Below are 16058 nucleotides of genomic sequence, written 5' to 3'. Positions count from 1 at the left end.
ATGAAAACAAGTCGCTTTCTCATCCCTCATATCTTGCAATCCTCACCCTGCTCCTGCCCCTCCCCTCCATACCACGGGGCAGGCAGGGCTGGTGGTGGCATCTCCACCACATAGATGAGGAAATTGAGGCTCAGGCAGAGACGAAACATGGTTCTGACTCCACACACACCCTGTTCTCGCCAGTATCAAGCTACTTCCTGTGAGAGGCCTTCTCTGCTAACCCTGCTCCCCGAGGTGTACAAAGCCTGCCAAGTCTCACAGACCCTTCTCTCCCAAATAAATTGAATAAACATTGGTTGTGATTCAACGTAACTGTTACTCACCTTGGATGAAAACTTCTTATTTTTGCAAGGCTGCCTGCATATGGTCTTTTTTAAAAAGGTTATTTTTATATATTTTTTATTTTTGCTTTTTAGAGACAGGGTCTCACTCTGTCATCCAGGCTGGAGTGCAGTGACATCATCTTAGCTCACTGCAACCTTGAACTCCTGAGCTCAAATGATTCTCCCCCCTTATTCTCCTGAGTAGCTGGGACTACAGGTGTACCTCTCTTGGCTGAAGAGAGACCATTGCAGGTGTGCTAGAGGACCCACCCTCCACCTGCCTCCTTCCTCACTCTCCTTTATGCTACAGAAGACCAGTAGCAGCCAGGTGCTGGGCTTGTCCCCAGCAGGGAGGCTCTGGGTCCTCTGCCTGGGAGCTGGAATGCAGCATGTGGGTGTGTGGGAGCAGCTGCCTCTCCCAGTGTCTGTATCCTGTAGCCTTTCTCCCAAGCCCTGGCATTTTGCTGCCCTTCCCCTCCTCTGATGTGAGCTGAGCTGCTTGGGATCTCAGCATCATGAATCTGAACATGTGACTCACAGTTGCAGAGGTCCTAGCTCTAGTGTCTCATTGGTTGTAGGAGTGTCCCATTTTCAAAACCTTTGGGGGCCACCCAGGCTCTAAAGAAAAAACCCTACAAGTTAGGCATTTTTTCCACTTTCAGAGTTACAAACTGAGGCCCAGACAGGTGAAATCACTTGTTTGGGGCCACACAGCAGCAGAGGTAGGACTCCCCCCAAGACTGTGTGATTCTAATGCATTCTCTGCCCTAGGCACTTGGTGTGGAGTGTTTGTGCCTTATCAGGCCTTGTAGGGAGCTGGCTTCACTGGCTATGACTCCTGCTGAGGCTGGAGAAAGCCTCTTCTTCCCAGGCTGGAGGGCTGAACTGTCACACGGCTTCCCTTCTGAACCTACTTTGTCCCGGCTGCCTCTGACCCCATGCATTCTTGTAGAATGAGCTCATTAACTGTAAAGGATTTCCCCCTAGATGGGGAGCCCCAAAGACAGAGATAGGATCTACTTATCCTGCTTCTCTCCAAAGCCTGGTGCAGGGAGGACACTTGGCGGGGGTGGGGGGGGGGTGGGGGTGGTCAGGGAGGACCAGTTGACCAAAGAACCCCATTTACTGAAGTGGAGAAATAGGAAATGAGATCAGAGATGGACCACAGGGGCCTCTGGTAGAGGGCCTTGAATGCCAGGGTTACACTTAATCTAGTGGAGAAAGGAGAGTGGTTGGTGGTTTTCCAGTAACAGACTTGTGTTCAGAGTGTGTGGGTGCAGGTGTCAAGGCTGGACTGGAAGGGAGAGGTGGGAGGCTCCGAGACCAGTGAGGAGGTTGCTGGAATGGTGCCAGCAGGAGGTACCGAAGCCTGAACTTGGTCAAGAGCAGTGGCCAGGGACAAAGTTGGAGCCCATTCCAGGGGCAGTCCTGAGCCACCCAGGGAAATGAAACTGATGGGCATGGACTCAGGTCAAAAGCCACACACATCTTGGGGGGAGGGCTCTAGAACTTTCCGTCAAGTTGGGAGAGTGAGGCCACAGTGGTGGGCACAGGTAGGGGCTGCCTTGAGGCCAGGACCTTTAAGCCTCCTTCCCCTTCACTCCAGCCTCCCCCAGAACCCTAGCAGCCAGCAGACCTTCAACACTGGCTGGTAAAGAAGAAGTCAAGAGAGTCCTTTTCCCTGTAGCTCTGTTGTTATACCTGAGGGATGGGATGTTCTAGCCTGCACAGCTCATCAATGTTTGCTGAGTGCTTCCTGCACCAGGCACCCTGCTGAGGTTACAGACATTGACTAATTCAATCTCTTTATAAAGCTATAAGGTAGTTGCTATTATTATTTCCACTTCATAAACCAGGGACCTGAGGCATTCAGGGCTTTAGCTAGTCATACAGCTGAAGTGATGGAGCTGAGGTTGGCACCTAGGTCTGTGCCTGTTCCACTGCCCAGAGAGTCTGACGTCAGGAGAAGCTCAGAATCCCTTGAGCTGCTTGTTTACTGAGTGGATTCTCCACCCTCAGCCCTGGAGATCAAGTCTGTGTTAGAAACAAATTCCCCGTGGTAACTCTGAAGTAGGGCTCAGAGGACCCCACTCCGAGACATCCTATTGCCTCCTCAACTCCAACTCCATCCTGCCTGGCAAAACATCCCACCAGGGAAGCCATCCGGGCATAGAGTGACCATGGACTCTGTAAACCTCCCGGCACATGACCTGGGCCAGGCCCCAGGCCACAGGTCCCCCCACCATCCTGACTCAGGAAAATAGCCCCAAGATCCTCACGTGGGGAAGGCTTTATGCTCTGGAGGAATCCTAGAGATTCTGGGCCAGGCAAAGAAGAAAGCACTTCCTATCTATGGGGATTTGCAAAATCCCACCTGAATCAGCTAGTGGGGCAAGGAGAGAGTGACACAGGTGTTGGGTTCAAGTCCCAGCCCTGCCACAGTGCCCGTACCAGGGCTGCAGTTCCTTCATCTTGACAAGGTGAGGGGCTGGACTGAGTCTCTCAGGTCTGTCATGCTATGACTGTCATAACAGTCAGAGCTGTCAATGATCGCTGACAGCTCCTGGCTGCTCTGTAAGCCTCCAGTAAGGGAGAACAAGAAGGGAGAGGGAGAGTGGAGGGGTGGGGAGGAGAAAGGGGTCTTACCTGTGAGTCCAGCCAGGGCAGGGGCAGCACAGGGGCTTCTTAGGGCTCCATCCCAGGAGGTGGCAGCAGGGATCTGAGGGCCCCTTCTTGCCATTCACAGTTGTCTCTGTCGCCTCAGCTTGGCACTGGTCTTATACATTCCCACTGACCTGAAACCTTATCCTAGAGAAGCTAGTTGACAGCCTGATCACTTGACAAGAGGCTGGCTGGTGAGGAGCAGGGAGGTGAGGGGAGAGGTCAGCGAGTTCCAGATTTGGTTCAGTTCTCTTGAGTGTGGGCACTTTAATATAGCTCCTTCAAGCTGTGAAAGCTTCCTTGGGTGGTGACAAGGGTATGTGGTGGGGGGTGGACCTGTCACTTTTGATAATCCATACATGATAGACTGGGCACAACTCTCTCAGGCCTCCTCTTAATAATAACAATGATGATAACTGTCATTTCTTGGTCCCTACTATGTGCTAAATGTTTTATATACATTGTTTTTATTTTTTACAACCCTATGAAGTGGGTGTTATTAGGATTCCAAATTTTTTAAAATTACAGATATACTGAGATATAACTCATGCAATACCATGCAAGTCACCTATTTCAAATGTACCAATTCAAACGGTTTTTAGTATATTGAGAGTTGTGCAACCATCACCACAATCTATTTAACATTTTCATCAACCCCCCAGAAAAACTCCATACACGTTAGTAGTCACTTCCCCTCCCCCTCCCCCCAGCCTCAGGCAACCACTAATCTACTTTCTGCCTCTACAGATTTGTCTATTCTGGACATTTCATATAAATAGAATCATACACTATGTACTCTTTTGTAACTGGCTTCTTTCTCTTGGCATAACAGTGCTTTCAGAGTTCATCCATGCTGCAGTGTGTGTCAGTACTTCATTCCTTTTTATTGCTGGGGATCCTAAAATTTTAGTTTAACAGAGGGGAAACCTGAGGCTCAGAGAGGGCAGTGCCTTACCCGGGTCATAGAGCTAGTATGCATCAGGGCCCGACCTCCAGCCTCTAAACTATAACACATTTTGGGCCTAACTGCTGTGAACACTCTTCTCTATGACATGATACTTGGAGGCTTCAGCATGAACACTGCTGGAGCCAAAGGGAGCTGGGGCAGGGTGGAAGGGTCTCCTGCAGCAGCTACTGTAGGCTCCATCCATAAGCACTGACAGTAAGTGCTGGGCATGGCTGAACTTGGGACCTAGATGAAACAGAAAAGTGGGGGGCAGAAGAGGGGCAGAAGGGAGATACACAAAGGAAGTTAACTGGGTAGGGCAGAGGAGGAGTAGGCAGAGGCCATTTCTGGACTTGGGCACAGAGCCGTGGTCACAGGGCAGAGGTCAGAACTACACTCAAGTACAAAGCTTAGGCTGTACCTGTCCCCTTCCTTGGACCAAGCCCAGCCCTTAATGTCAGCAGAACAGGCAGTTGCATTATGTTAGAAGGGAGTGGCTGCTGGGCCTGCTGAGATGAGGATGGTTCAGGAAGTAGGTTCAGAGCTCCACAGGGAATACAAGCCTGGAGGTGGAGGGGTGAATTGCGGGGAGTCTGTAGGGGAAGGATAAACAGTAGGAACCTAAACAAAGGGGCAGCAGGCCTTGGAAAAACCCAGAGGGAGGGGAGCTGAGGCCTGGGTGCTTCTTGAGGGCAGGGCCAGGTCTGACTGCTTTGGTTCCCTGTCCCGCATCCAGCCCACACTAGAAGATCCAAGGTTGGCTGCTATGGGCTAGGATGCGACCAGCCTCTGGTGATCAGAAACACCTACATTCCAGTCTCTGTAGGGGCAGTACTCAAAGGCAACTGGCTAGTTCTGGTGGTGGGAACAAACATCTTCCTCATATTCACGCTGCATGACTCAGCAAGCCATTCCACCTCAGAGCTGGCACTGGGAAATACATCCAACTTCCAGGGACAAGACTGTACGTAACATAGTCTTTGGAAGAGGAGGTGGTGGTGTCAGATCCTCAGGGTCCCTTTGTGTCACCGGAGGCTGCTCTCAGCCTGGGTAGGAGCAGCCCATGTCCTCCTGTGGCCGTATCCTAACTTGACCCCATCAGGTTATTTACAGGAGCTGGAGCAGGATTTGGAAAGAATATTCTTCACCTGAGGCTTTACCCCTCAGGCCTGGGCCCCTGACTGTCCCTCTGTAGGTTCCCTGTGTCCCAAGGGAGGTGGATCCCTGGGCCCTGAAAGCTGTGCACTGGCGACCTGAGAGGGAGACCCAGGAGGGAGGATGGCCTCTGTGGTGCTGGAGAGGGGGTGGGCTGGCAGGCTGAAGCTTAGGAGCTGAGAAAAACAGAAGGCGGGAAGGCTGGCTGGAGGGCACATCATCAGTAAGGAGGGTACCTGCTCCATCCTCAGGGTTCCTGCATCACTCTGCACCCTCCAAGGCCCAGTGTGCTCTGCCTGTCTCAGTCACTGGGGCGCTTGCCTCTGCTGGGTTACTCCTGGAGCTTCAGGAGAGTAGGTGGGGCTGACATTTCCTAAGCTTCCACTAAGTGCCAAGTGTAGGCAAAGCACTTTCACAAATGTCATCTCATTTGATCTTCATCACAACCCTATGAAGCTGGGGTTATGTTTTACAGATGAGGCTGCAGGAGCTCAGACAGAGCCAGACTAGTCTCTTCTTTATCTCCAGTTGCATGTGGCTCAGAGTGCCCTCCTGACTCTCTCTCCGCAGCTTTCCATGGCCTGGCCACGGCCAATTCTCTGGGTTCACCCTGTCTCTTCTAGGAAGCCTCCCCTGACTGCTCCACCTACGCGGTCTTTCCCCACATTCAGCACTTACCTTGTTTTGATCACTGAGTGCAGCAGCCTTGCGACATCTCTGGGGATGTCTTGTGTGGTGATCCACTTCCTGACCACATAAACAGAAGCAAAACACTAAACTTTGTTGAGCTTCAGTTTAACTATAGAAGGGGCATCATGGTATCTAGTTACGAGGCTGTTTTGAGGACTGAAATGATATGCACTTGCGGTGAACAGCAGGACCCTCCACCTTAGTTCCCTTCCAACCCTGTCACCCAGCCACACTGCGTACTCTACACATCTGTGCCCCTGTCTCCTCCTCTTCGCAGGGCCTCGCCTGGGGTAGCTGCTCTGCTGTTTGTGGTCTGACAGTCTAGGCTGGAGTTTCCCATCCCAGAGACAAGGGGGATTCTGAGGGGGCTGTTCCAGGAGACTCCCCCGCTTTGCTGACAGATTTCAAGCACCACCAAAGGAAATACTGGGTGTCATTGTAACCTGGACCAACCTGATCTTTGGAGGAGCCCAGAAGTCTCATGGTGACCCTGGTTTCCTGTTCCAGACAAGCTTCTCTAAGGGACTGTATGGTTGTCAAACTTTCTCTCTGGCAGTTAGAGTGCAAATGAATTCCTAGCATCCCCACTCCACGGGCCAACCCAGCAAACACTTGTGCACGGAATACAAACACCAATATGATTTTATTCACACACAGGCAGGAATGACCTTCGGAGCTGGGTAAAAATAATAAGTTAAAAGCATGGTTAGAATTTCAGACAATCAGATTAAAAGTTTGAAGGAGATGACTTCCCCCTTCTCTCCTATTAATTTGATACAGCATAAAAATAATTTATATCTATAAAATACCCTTATTCCCACACAAATGAACTGGAGATGGCCCTAGGATTTTCTCGGCTACAATCACAATCTACACCCTCCCCCTCCCCAACCTGTAAGGCAAAAAATGGCCCATCATATTCTGGCAGAGGGTGGGCTCATGTCAGCAGTCAGCTGTGTCAAGGACACTGGGAGGAGTTTCTCCACTGCAAGTTGTCTACTTTGGTCCCTGGGTTAAAAGATGGGTGGGCCACTTCGGCACTGGAATCCATTTTGTTTTTAGCCTTTGTGTCACCATAGAAGAAAGAAGCTGAAGTCCTGGCAGGTGGACACTGGGCTGGTTTGGGACACTCCTCTAGTCTGGGCTGTCTGGGTTTCTCAAGGCGCCCATGGACCAACTGGTGGTGGTTTCAGGGGGCCAGACCTGGTGCCTCCTACAAGCTGGGCAAGGCTCAGCGAGGGTGGGCAGGTTGTTCTTTCCCTCAGTCCCTCAGGCTGCATCAGTCTTTCTGGGAGTACCGGGAAGAAAATATCCGTGCAATCCTGCGAGTTTCTTCCTCAGGCAGGGTGGGAGGGAGTGAATTAGGTCTGGGGCGACAAGGCCTTCGGGAGAGGGCTCCCCTGGTGGCTTCACTCTTGTCCTGGAGAGGAAGAAGTCAGTTAGGTTAGCACTGAGGATATGGCAGCACGGGCAGGCTTTGCTGGGGTGCATAACAAAGACTGGAAGATAACATCTCCCTGTCTTCTAGGAGGCCTAGGTTAAAAGGGAAGAAGGAAACCTACTTCTTGCTGGTGTTTGCAGTTCTTCCTTCCAAAATATGGGAAGCACTTGCACCCCATAAAGCCTCAGGCCAGGAGAGGCCAGTGGGCCAGCCTCTGCCAGTTGCTCTCCCCCTCCAGGAAGAGTGCTCCTGTGTAGGGCACGGACTGGGTCAGATGCTTGTGACCCCGGCTGGGCCATGTCCAAGACAGGAGCTTGGTAGCTGCTAGACCAGTGTGAGTGGGACCAGGCCATGGTGACCAGCAACTTAAATTGGGGTGGGCAGGAGGCTCTTGCAGCAAACTTCTCATTCATTCATTTCAGAACAAGCAGTTGTTGGCCTATCATGTGCCAGGCCTTTAGTTAGGGCAAACCCTCTGAGAGTCTCTGCAGCACTTTCAGCTTGTATATGCCCTTCTCTACTCCCAAAATCCAAGATGACTGTTTCTTGAAAGATTTGGGATTTAGAGGTGATACAAGTCCCATTCCAGTCCCATCTGTACTGCAGATGAATTTTCTGGGTCATTAGCTGTCTCTTGCTTTCTATTTCTTTCTCTGCTACAGTGAAAGGGTACTACAGAGATGTTTTGTAAGCCAGATTGGAAAACAGGCCTGTGAGTATGGTCCTCTATCTCAAATCCTAAACCCAGGCCTTTGTTTCCCCATCTTCCAGAAGCAAGCATTCTCAGTTTTAGAGAGACTTAGATGGGTCTTGCTCTCCATGGCTGGAAGGGCCAACTGCCTCAGTTCATGAAATGACCATAAAAAAGACCTCCCTTGGTGATTCATCAAAACTTTCAGGAGCCCAAGATCTACTCGACCTGATCAGCTCTTACAGACGATAGGCAGATGCTTTCTGCTGTCACAGGGCTGCTCAGCTACACTTGATCTTAGCCAAAAGGTGGAAAAGCAACTGGGCTGCTCACCCAGAGAGAAGACAGACACCGACCTACCCAACAATCATAGAGATGAGGCTTAGAGCTTGGGAGTACTGAGAAAGGGGCAGTTAGTAACAGCTAAGAAAGTACTGGAGGCTTCACACAGAGGTGGGATCTGAGATGGGCAGGGTTTCAACAGAGCTGGGGGGTGGGGTGAGGCCATCCATCAGAGGGAACAGCATGAGCACAGGCCTATACCTGCTGGCAGGGCCCGTATCTGCCCTGAAGCTGGATAAAGTGTGGCTGGTTCTGCCAACCTTCCAGCACATACACCCAGACCCAGTGACCTAGGGGGCCTTATCTGCATGGCCCAGGCCCAGGGACCAGGACAGACAGGGCTTGGCTCTGTGTGCAGGGCAGGGCTGGGGTGAGGAAGGACAGAGAACACACACTCAGCAGCATTTGGCTTTTGTTGACTTCTAAAGGGTTTAAAAAACATGTTGACTACCAGTAAAAATTCTTTGTCAGGATTGCTACCCTAAAACATGCAACCCTCGAGGGGCTGGCCAGATGTGAAACTTCCCAGAGCAGTGATAACCCCACATGTACAAAGGGTTCCTCTCAATACTCCCATGTGCCTGGCTAGAAGCCAGAGGGCACAAGAAGACTGTCAGCATAGCATGTGCTTTGCAGGAGCTATCAACCCTCTTAGGGAGGCAGGAGGAGCCCACAGGGAAGCAGCATCGTCAGAGGTAGAGGGGCTGTAGGTACCGTGGAGTTTAGACAGTGGGTGTCATACATGGGGTGAAGTCCCTGGAAGGGTACTTTGAAGATGAGGGACTTGAAAAACATGAGGGTGGAGTGTGAACTTAAGATGAGAGAGGGCATGCCTGGTAGAGACTCAGCTTGAGCAAAGGTGTGAAGAAGGAATTTCTTTGCTGGGAAAGTAGTAGGAATGGGCGGGGCTGAACTGCAGGTATGGAGAGCAGCAGAAGACAGACCTAGAAAGAGGAGCTGATACTTGCTGAGTGAAGTTCCAGGATGTCTAGGGGGAATTTGACCTTATTCTTCTTGGACCTCGGGAGCTGATCTGTAAGGGCCTTACCAGTGAACAGGGATGGGGGTTTTTGACCAGTGTCCTGGTCTGAAGGACAGAACTGGCTTTCCTGTAGTCTGGGTGTTAAGAGTGGCATCAGGGCAGAGCTCTCTCAGGCTGCCCCATTAAATCCTCCCCTGTCTGTGTATGGGGACTTGCTGTTTTCTGGGTAACTGGACACTCAGGCCATGAACATGACAGGCCTCTCTGGTAATAGATATGTCTTAAAGGAGCCTTTAATGCCAAAGATGGGACTTTGCTGGGAAGAAAATAGAGCACACGGAAGGAGTAAGAAGTGGTGGTGGAAGGAAAATGTGGGGTTTCCTGGGGCAAGTAGCTAACCCTGCATAGGGAGTTGGTTCTAGTCCTAGCTCTACCCTTTCTTGGCCAAGTGGCTTTGGGTAAGCCACTTTCTTTCAGGGCCTTGGTTTCTGCACCTGGAAACAGGGCTCAGGAAGAGCAGATAATGCAAGAGGAGGTGCTCTGTAAACCAGGGACTTATCCCAGTGCTTGGCTCCTTCTTTGGCCAGGTCGCTGTGATGTAGCCACTTTTCTAAAAGCTCTCTCAGGAGGGCCTCACCTTCTTTGGTTTCAGATCTCAGCCACTGCGTTCTAGGTTCTCTCTACTCTAGGCCCTAGATGGACCCCCCTGAACGGGCCATGCTTCCAGGGAGTGCTAGTGCAGGTGCTCCTACTTACCCTTGCTTCAACATATCCCAGGGACTTTCTCAGAGGAGAGGCAGTGGGGTGGAGTGAAAGGGACACTGGTTTGTGGCCCAGCCCAACTGTCACACTCACTCAAGACCCAGACACTTTCTTTCTCTGCATCTCTCTGGGTCTTAGCTTCACTGCTTAACCAGGTCTATTGTGAAGTTCAAATACAATTCAGATATGATCAAGGCTCTGGCGAGGTACATCTTGAAAAACAGAGAGGCTCTGCTGGAGCTAGAGCTGACACCAGCTGTAGACTCCAGAGCAAAATGAAGCCTTCCTCTCCTCAGATGCCACTCCAGGCAGGGGTTAGGCCTCAAAGGTCCTGAGTAGACCGGGGGTACAGCACCTCTCCAAGGCCAGGCCAGGCCAACTCTTCCCACTCCATTGCCCTCCCCTTCTCTTCCCAGTGAGCCTCTGGCCTGGGATTAGGGCTAAAGTTTTGTTTTTTCCCAGAGACACTCCCTTAAGTAATATAAGCACTGACTCAGGAGCTGAAAACTGAAAGTAAACAGTCTCCTGGTTCTGGCTGGCTAGGTGGCCTTGCTGTTTCAGACACTGAGTGAGGGCTTCGTGTAGCTGCCTGCCTTGCTCAACTTTCACCCACTTGGCTGGATGCCTTTCCCTGGGGTGGCTCCCAGAGTCTGGCCTGGATTAGGACTTCCTTGGTACTGAAGAGAGCAGCAAACTCAGCAGCCACAGCTAGGAGTCGGGGGAAGTGAGGACAAGACACTTAGACCAAAGGCCCAGCCCTGAGAGGCAAATCCTAAATCAGACTCACGCAGCCCAGCTGCAGCACAGCTGATCTCCTGCTCTGAGCTCTTTCTCCGTTCCCATGTCAGAGCTCTGGTCACGTAGTTCCCACTACTAAATGCTCCCTCCATGTCTCATCCCCACCCCATGCCACCTGACCCTTCCTCCGAGAAGCCTTCCCTGACAGGCCCATTCCACAGGGCCTATCATCCCTTCCTCACCCCAGGCCTCAGTCTATATAATGAAGGGCCCTGACTAGGCCAAGACTCCTCAACCTTTTGAATCCCTACCTTGCCAGTAAGAGGGCTCAAAAGTCCAGATCCTTGAGAGGGAAGGGTTAAAGTTATACTCTTGTAAGAGTTCCGGGCTCCTTCTGGACTCTGGCCTCAGAGCAGCTGAGGCAACCTGAGCCTAGCACCTGCCCAGCAGGCCTGTGGGCCCTTTCTTGTGAGGTACTTGCCAACTTGCAATCTGGGACAGAGTGGGCACCAGTCAGTTCTGGCCGTTTCCCCTGACTTCTGTACATACTTGGCCAGGTTGCTCATCTTTTAAAAGCTTTGTGTGGCCTTTACCAGAAACTCTTTCAGGTCTGGCCCATAGGCTGAGAAGAGAGAACCCCAGGATCAGGAAGTTCCCTCAGGCCTCCTACTGATCTGATCTGGTGACTTTGTGGAGGGGGGAGGAGGGCAGTTTCTCTATCTGGATTGTGCATCTTTCAGATGCCTCTGAGCTTACGGAAGTGGAACCAAGGGATACAAAAATTCTTTGGGCTCTGGGGAGAAAAGCAGCAGCCCCAAAGCCTTAAGACCCACACACAGGCCACAGACTTCTGAGGCTAGGGCTCTATCACCCTTGGGTGGGGGCTGTGTGTTGTCCTGGGCCTCTGACTCAGGGTCTGAACTGAGCACCCCGGTTAATGGCTACAGGCCTGAGAACTGCTTTCCATACTTCTGGGGCTGCCCTCTCAGGCCTAACTTCCCAGCAACCCAGCTCCTGGCTCTAAGCTTCTGATCATGTCCCTGTCCCTTAGCATTTCTTTCCTACCAGTATTACCCTCCCCTTCTACACACACCAAAACATAACAGAATAGGAAGGAGGATGTCTTGATAATAAAAATAACAATAGCTAACACTCACAGGGCACTTGCTATGTTACATGCCAAGAACTGTTCTAAGTAATTACATAGCCTACTGAGTTAATCCATAATCAATCCTAGAAGGCAGGTACTATTATGCCCATTTTTCAGATAAAGAAACGAAGCACAGAGAAGTTAAGTAATTTACCCCACGTTACACAGCTAGTAAGTGGCAAAGCTGAGCTTTGAAGCTTAGGCTATCTGGATTCAGAGGCCATGCTCCTAACCACTATACAAAACTGCCTGGTAGGAGAAAAGGGGGATGTATAGCCACAAATTAAGTCTGTGTTGCCTCCCCAGAGACCAGAAAAACATGTTGCTGAGGACGTCAGGAAACCATCAGCGGAGCCAGGTTTTCTGACTCTCAGCTCCCCAGCTGGTCTGGAGCATCCTGATCCCTAGTGATGTCTGAAACACTAGGGTCTGGCTAAGTGGAGATGAGAACACTAGGGTGGAAAACTCAAGGCTTTAAGGGTACACTCATGTCTGGCCTTTTCTCCTACTTTTGCCTTCTATGATCAACTCCTCAAGAATAACGCATCTGGGCTCATGCCTGTGGTTAATCCAGGGGTTCATGATATGGGCAGTGTGTGGGCTTGATGCAGGAAAGCGCAGAATAAGACAGAGCTCATCTTATAGGCAGGGGAGAGAGGCCACGGCTCAGATCTCAGATGACAGGTTGCTTCTTGCTCTTTTCTTCTGATTCCTATCCTATCCTGACTGTTTCAGTCCAGGTCCATCTCTTCCCATTTCTGACTAACTCTCTAGCATGTACTGTGTGTGCCTCCTGGTTGCCACATTCTGTCGATTCTCTGAGGTTTCTTCTTTTCAAATCCACAGCCTGCAGAGCCTTTCCTTCATCTTGTTGAATTCTACTCAAGCTGTCCCATATGGCTTTGCCTGCCTTTCCCTATACTCATTCCCTGTGCCTTGTTTTACTGAAGTGCTAATATACGCAAATGTCATTTGAGGAAGTGAGTGGTTTGGAGGCCAGTGCCTTTCAAAGAACTGTGAGCTACTTGAAGGCAGGGTCCATAGCACCAGGTCTAGCTCTTGAAGCCTGACAGGCAGTTGATGGAAGTTGGTGGAACTTAGATATAAGGCTGGTTCCCTGGGGAACTGTGAGCTCCCTGAGGGAAGGGGGCATAGTTGTCTTCTCCTACACCTAGCTCAGGACTATGGCTTTGCACATTTGTAAATGATGTAAATTTTAAGTCTGAGGTCAAAACTACCTTCCTACTCTATGGCCTGCCTGTCCTCAGGCCCAGTGTGAGCTCTCCTATTCATTGATGGGAAGTTACTGGATGGTTCTGAGTAGAGAAGTCACATGAGTTAGTCGATGTTTTATTTAATATCATAAAAGATTAACAGGATGCTGTACGGGGAATGGGTTGTAATGGGTAAGGGCAGAAGCAGAGAGGCAATTTAGGAAGGAGGCTCCTGTAATAATCCAGGCAAGAGGTGATGATGGTTTAGACCAAGGTGGTAATGGTGGGGTGGTGAGAAGTAAATTTCAATATATTTTAAAGGTTGAGCTGCCAGAATTTCCTGGTTGATCGGAAATAGGCACTGGGGAGGATTCCAAGAGTCCTGGCCTGAACAACTTAACTAGAGTTTAGCTATACCTATTAAGTGAGATGGGAAAGACTGAGGAAGGAACAGATTTGGGAATAAAATCTGGAGTTCAGTTTTGGACATGTTAAATCTGAGATATCTATTATAGCTAGTCAAGTGGAGATGTTGGGTAGAGGAGGTCAGAGTCAGAGGAGGTCTGGGCTGAGATAACCATTGGGAGTCTTCAGCAAATAGAAGGGATTAAAAGTCTTGAGACTACATAGGGTCACCTAGAAAGTAAATATAAATAGAGTTGTCTAAAGACTATGCCTGGGAGCACCCCTAAATTAAGAAGTAGGGGAAACGAGGGAGACCTAGCAAAGGCGGCTGGGAGCAGACAATGGGGGAGAAGGAGAACCAAGAAGCAGTGATGCCTCAGAAACTAGCAAAGAGTGTTTAAAGGAGAGAGATCAACTGCGTCACATGCCACTAGGAGGTCAAATAAATTGGGCACTGAGATCTGATAACCGGTTTAGGAATATGGATGTTTTCTGGCATTTTGACAATAACCTTAAGGGGTTCCTCCCCCAGTGGTAGGTAAAGTGGGGGTGAAAGTCTGATTACAGTGGGAGATCACACTGTCCCTTAGCATTTCTTTCCTACCAGTATTACCCTCCCCTTCTACACACACCAAAACATAACAGAATAGGAAGGAAGATGTGGTGGAAAAACGTGGATTTGAGCGTGACTAGTTAGAAACAGTCATGGGGGAGATGACTGGGACTAAAGAGAATGGTGACAAGTGAGTGGGTTCAAAAGATATTTAGGTAGTAGAATTAACAGGCCTTGGTAATAGATTGGCTGTGGGTCGTGGGGGATAAAGAAATAGGAGGAGTGAGAGATGATAACCATGCTTCTGGCTGGAGTAACTACATGATGGTGGCTGAATTTCCAGAGATGATAAATGCAGGTGGCAGATGGGGTATACAGAGGACAAACTCACATTTTGGACATAGTGAATTGTTTGTGACACATCAATGACAAGACTTCTAGGGTGCAGCTGGATCCCTATGGATCTGCAGCATGAGAGAGTGGACTAGACTGAAGATAAGGATTTGAGAGTCATCAAACTGTAAATAATATCTGAAGTCATCAGAGTGGTTGGGATTTTCCCACAAGAGAAAATCTACATGAGCAGAAGACACAGTCTGAGGAAAACAACAAATAAAGTAAATTACCACTGTTATTATTGTCTACCTTACTCCTCCCCTTTAGGGAAGTTCATGAAACTAATTTGCCCATAAGCAGCTAAGCAAGCAGAATCAGAAATAACTATTAATAAAACCAGGAAGCTGTGCCAGTAAAGAGTTACTTCACTGAAAGAGGGAAGGGAAAGCAGAGGCAGCAGAACTCGATTGATTAACGAATTTGAAACTATGCAGCAGTGCTCCTAAACCAGCCATCCTTCTTCCTCCTTTCCTTCTTGGAGAGGCGACAGCCAGAAGATGAGGCAGTCATGGGGTGGGACGGATAAGGGCTGGCCCCTACGTCCTATCTGTGTGGTGCTTGGTATTCTACAGCATAACCACCCCATGAGGCCTGATAACACCATCTGACAGATGAGGAAGCAGACTGAGAGAGGTCTGAAGACCTGACTAATGTCACACAGGGACCTGATTCCACTATACAGTGGTTGGAGGGAGGAGAAAAACCTGTTTCACGAATGCTTGCAGTGGAGACTGGGAGCTTCATTGGTTCAGGTGTGTTATTTCAACATCAAGTGAAAGATTAGGCCTTGGCTTTGATATTGTGGGGAAACCAGAGCAATTGATCCAGAAATTACAAGCTCTCTCCTGTTTCAGGGATGGGTTGTTTGTTCTGGCTCTGAAGCAGGTCAGCTACAGTATAGCAGTCCCAGGACACTGGTTGAGAGGTGCCAGCAGCCTCTCAAAGTGCTCCTCTTCAGCTATCAGGGTCAAGGCTGGCCTTAGGAGGAGGCAGAACAGATGGAATCTTCAAATGGTGGTACAAGACAGGGCTCCTGCCCTCCCTTCCCTACTTAGAGTTGCTGACCGTGCCCGAAGTATTACTGAGAAAACAGAAGCTTCCATCAAATGGGAAATCCCACCACCAAATCTCTAATCTTACTTGCTTTAGCACCCATCTTCTTCTCTGCCTTTCTTCATGCTACAGGGTGAGTTTTCATTTTTTTTTTTTTTTTTTGAGACAGAGTCTCACTCTGTTGCCCTGGGTAGAGTGCAGTGGCGTCATTGTAGCTCACTGCAACCTCAAACTCCTGGGCTCAAGTGATCCTCCTGCGTCAGTCTCCCGAGTAGCTGGGACTATAGGCCAGGTGCACACCATGATGCCCGGCTAATTTTTCTATTTTTAGTAGAGATGGGGTCTTACTCTTACTCAGGCTGGTCTCGAACTCCTGAGCTCAAGCCATCCCCCGGCCTCGGCCTCCCAGAGTGCCAGGATTACAGGCATGAGCCACTGCACTCGGCCTGAGTTTTCTTTTTCCTCTAAAAAGGCCAATATCTCTACACGTACTCTGGATCTCATGCCCTTTCCGACCCAAGGACTGTTCTTTCTTTTTTCTCTCCCTCTCCTACAT

The 16058-nt window shown here is 49.9% G+C and overlaps 1 protein-coding gene across 3 annotated transcripts in view; it reads right to left on the bottom strand.

The window, feature by feature from the left end:
• Positions 1–6399: 6399 nt before the first annotated feature.
• The window catches only part of C2CD3 (C2 domain containing 3 centriole elongation regulator), a 136478-nt gene continuing 126819 nt past the window's right edge, over positions 6400–16058 (bottom strand). For 2 of the 3 annotated variants that reach the window (XM_069471006.1, XM_069471005.1), the window contains exon 33: positions 6439–7195. In XM_069471006.1, coding sequence (XP_069327107.1) covers positions 7055–7195 — 141 coding nt within the window. In that variant the 3' untranslated portion in view covers positions 6439–7054. Of the gene's footprint in view, positions 7196–16058 lie in introns of all 3 variants that reach the window. The other variant, XR_011233696.1, reaches the window with a different exon arrangement.

This window comes from Eulemur rufifrons, chromosome 6 (assembly GCF_041146395.1).
Source record: "Eulemur rufifrons isolate Redbay chromosome 6, OSU_ERuf_1, whole genome shotgun sequence".
NCBI classification, from domain to species: domain Eukaryota; kingdom Metazoa; phylum Chordata; class Mammalia; order Primates; family Lemuridae; genus Eulemur; species Eulemur rufifrons.
This window is presented reverse-complemented; position numbering and strand designations above follow the sequence as displayed.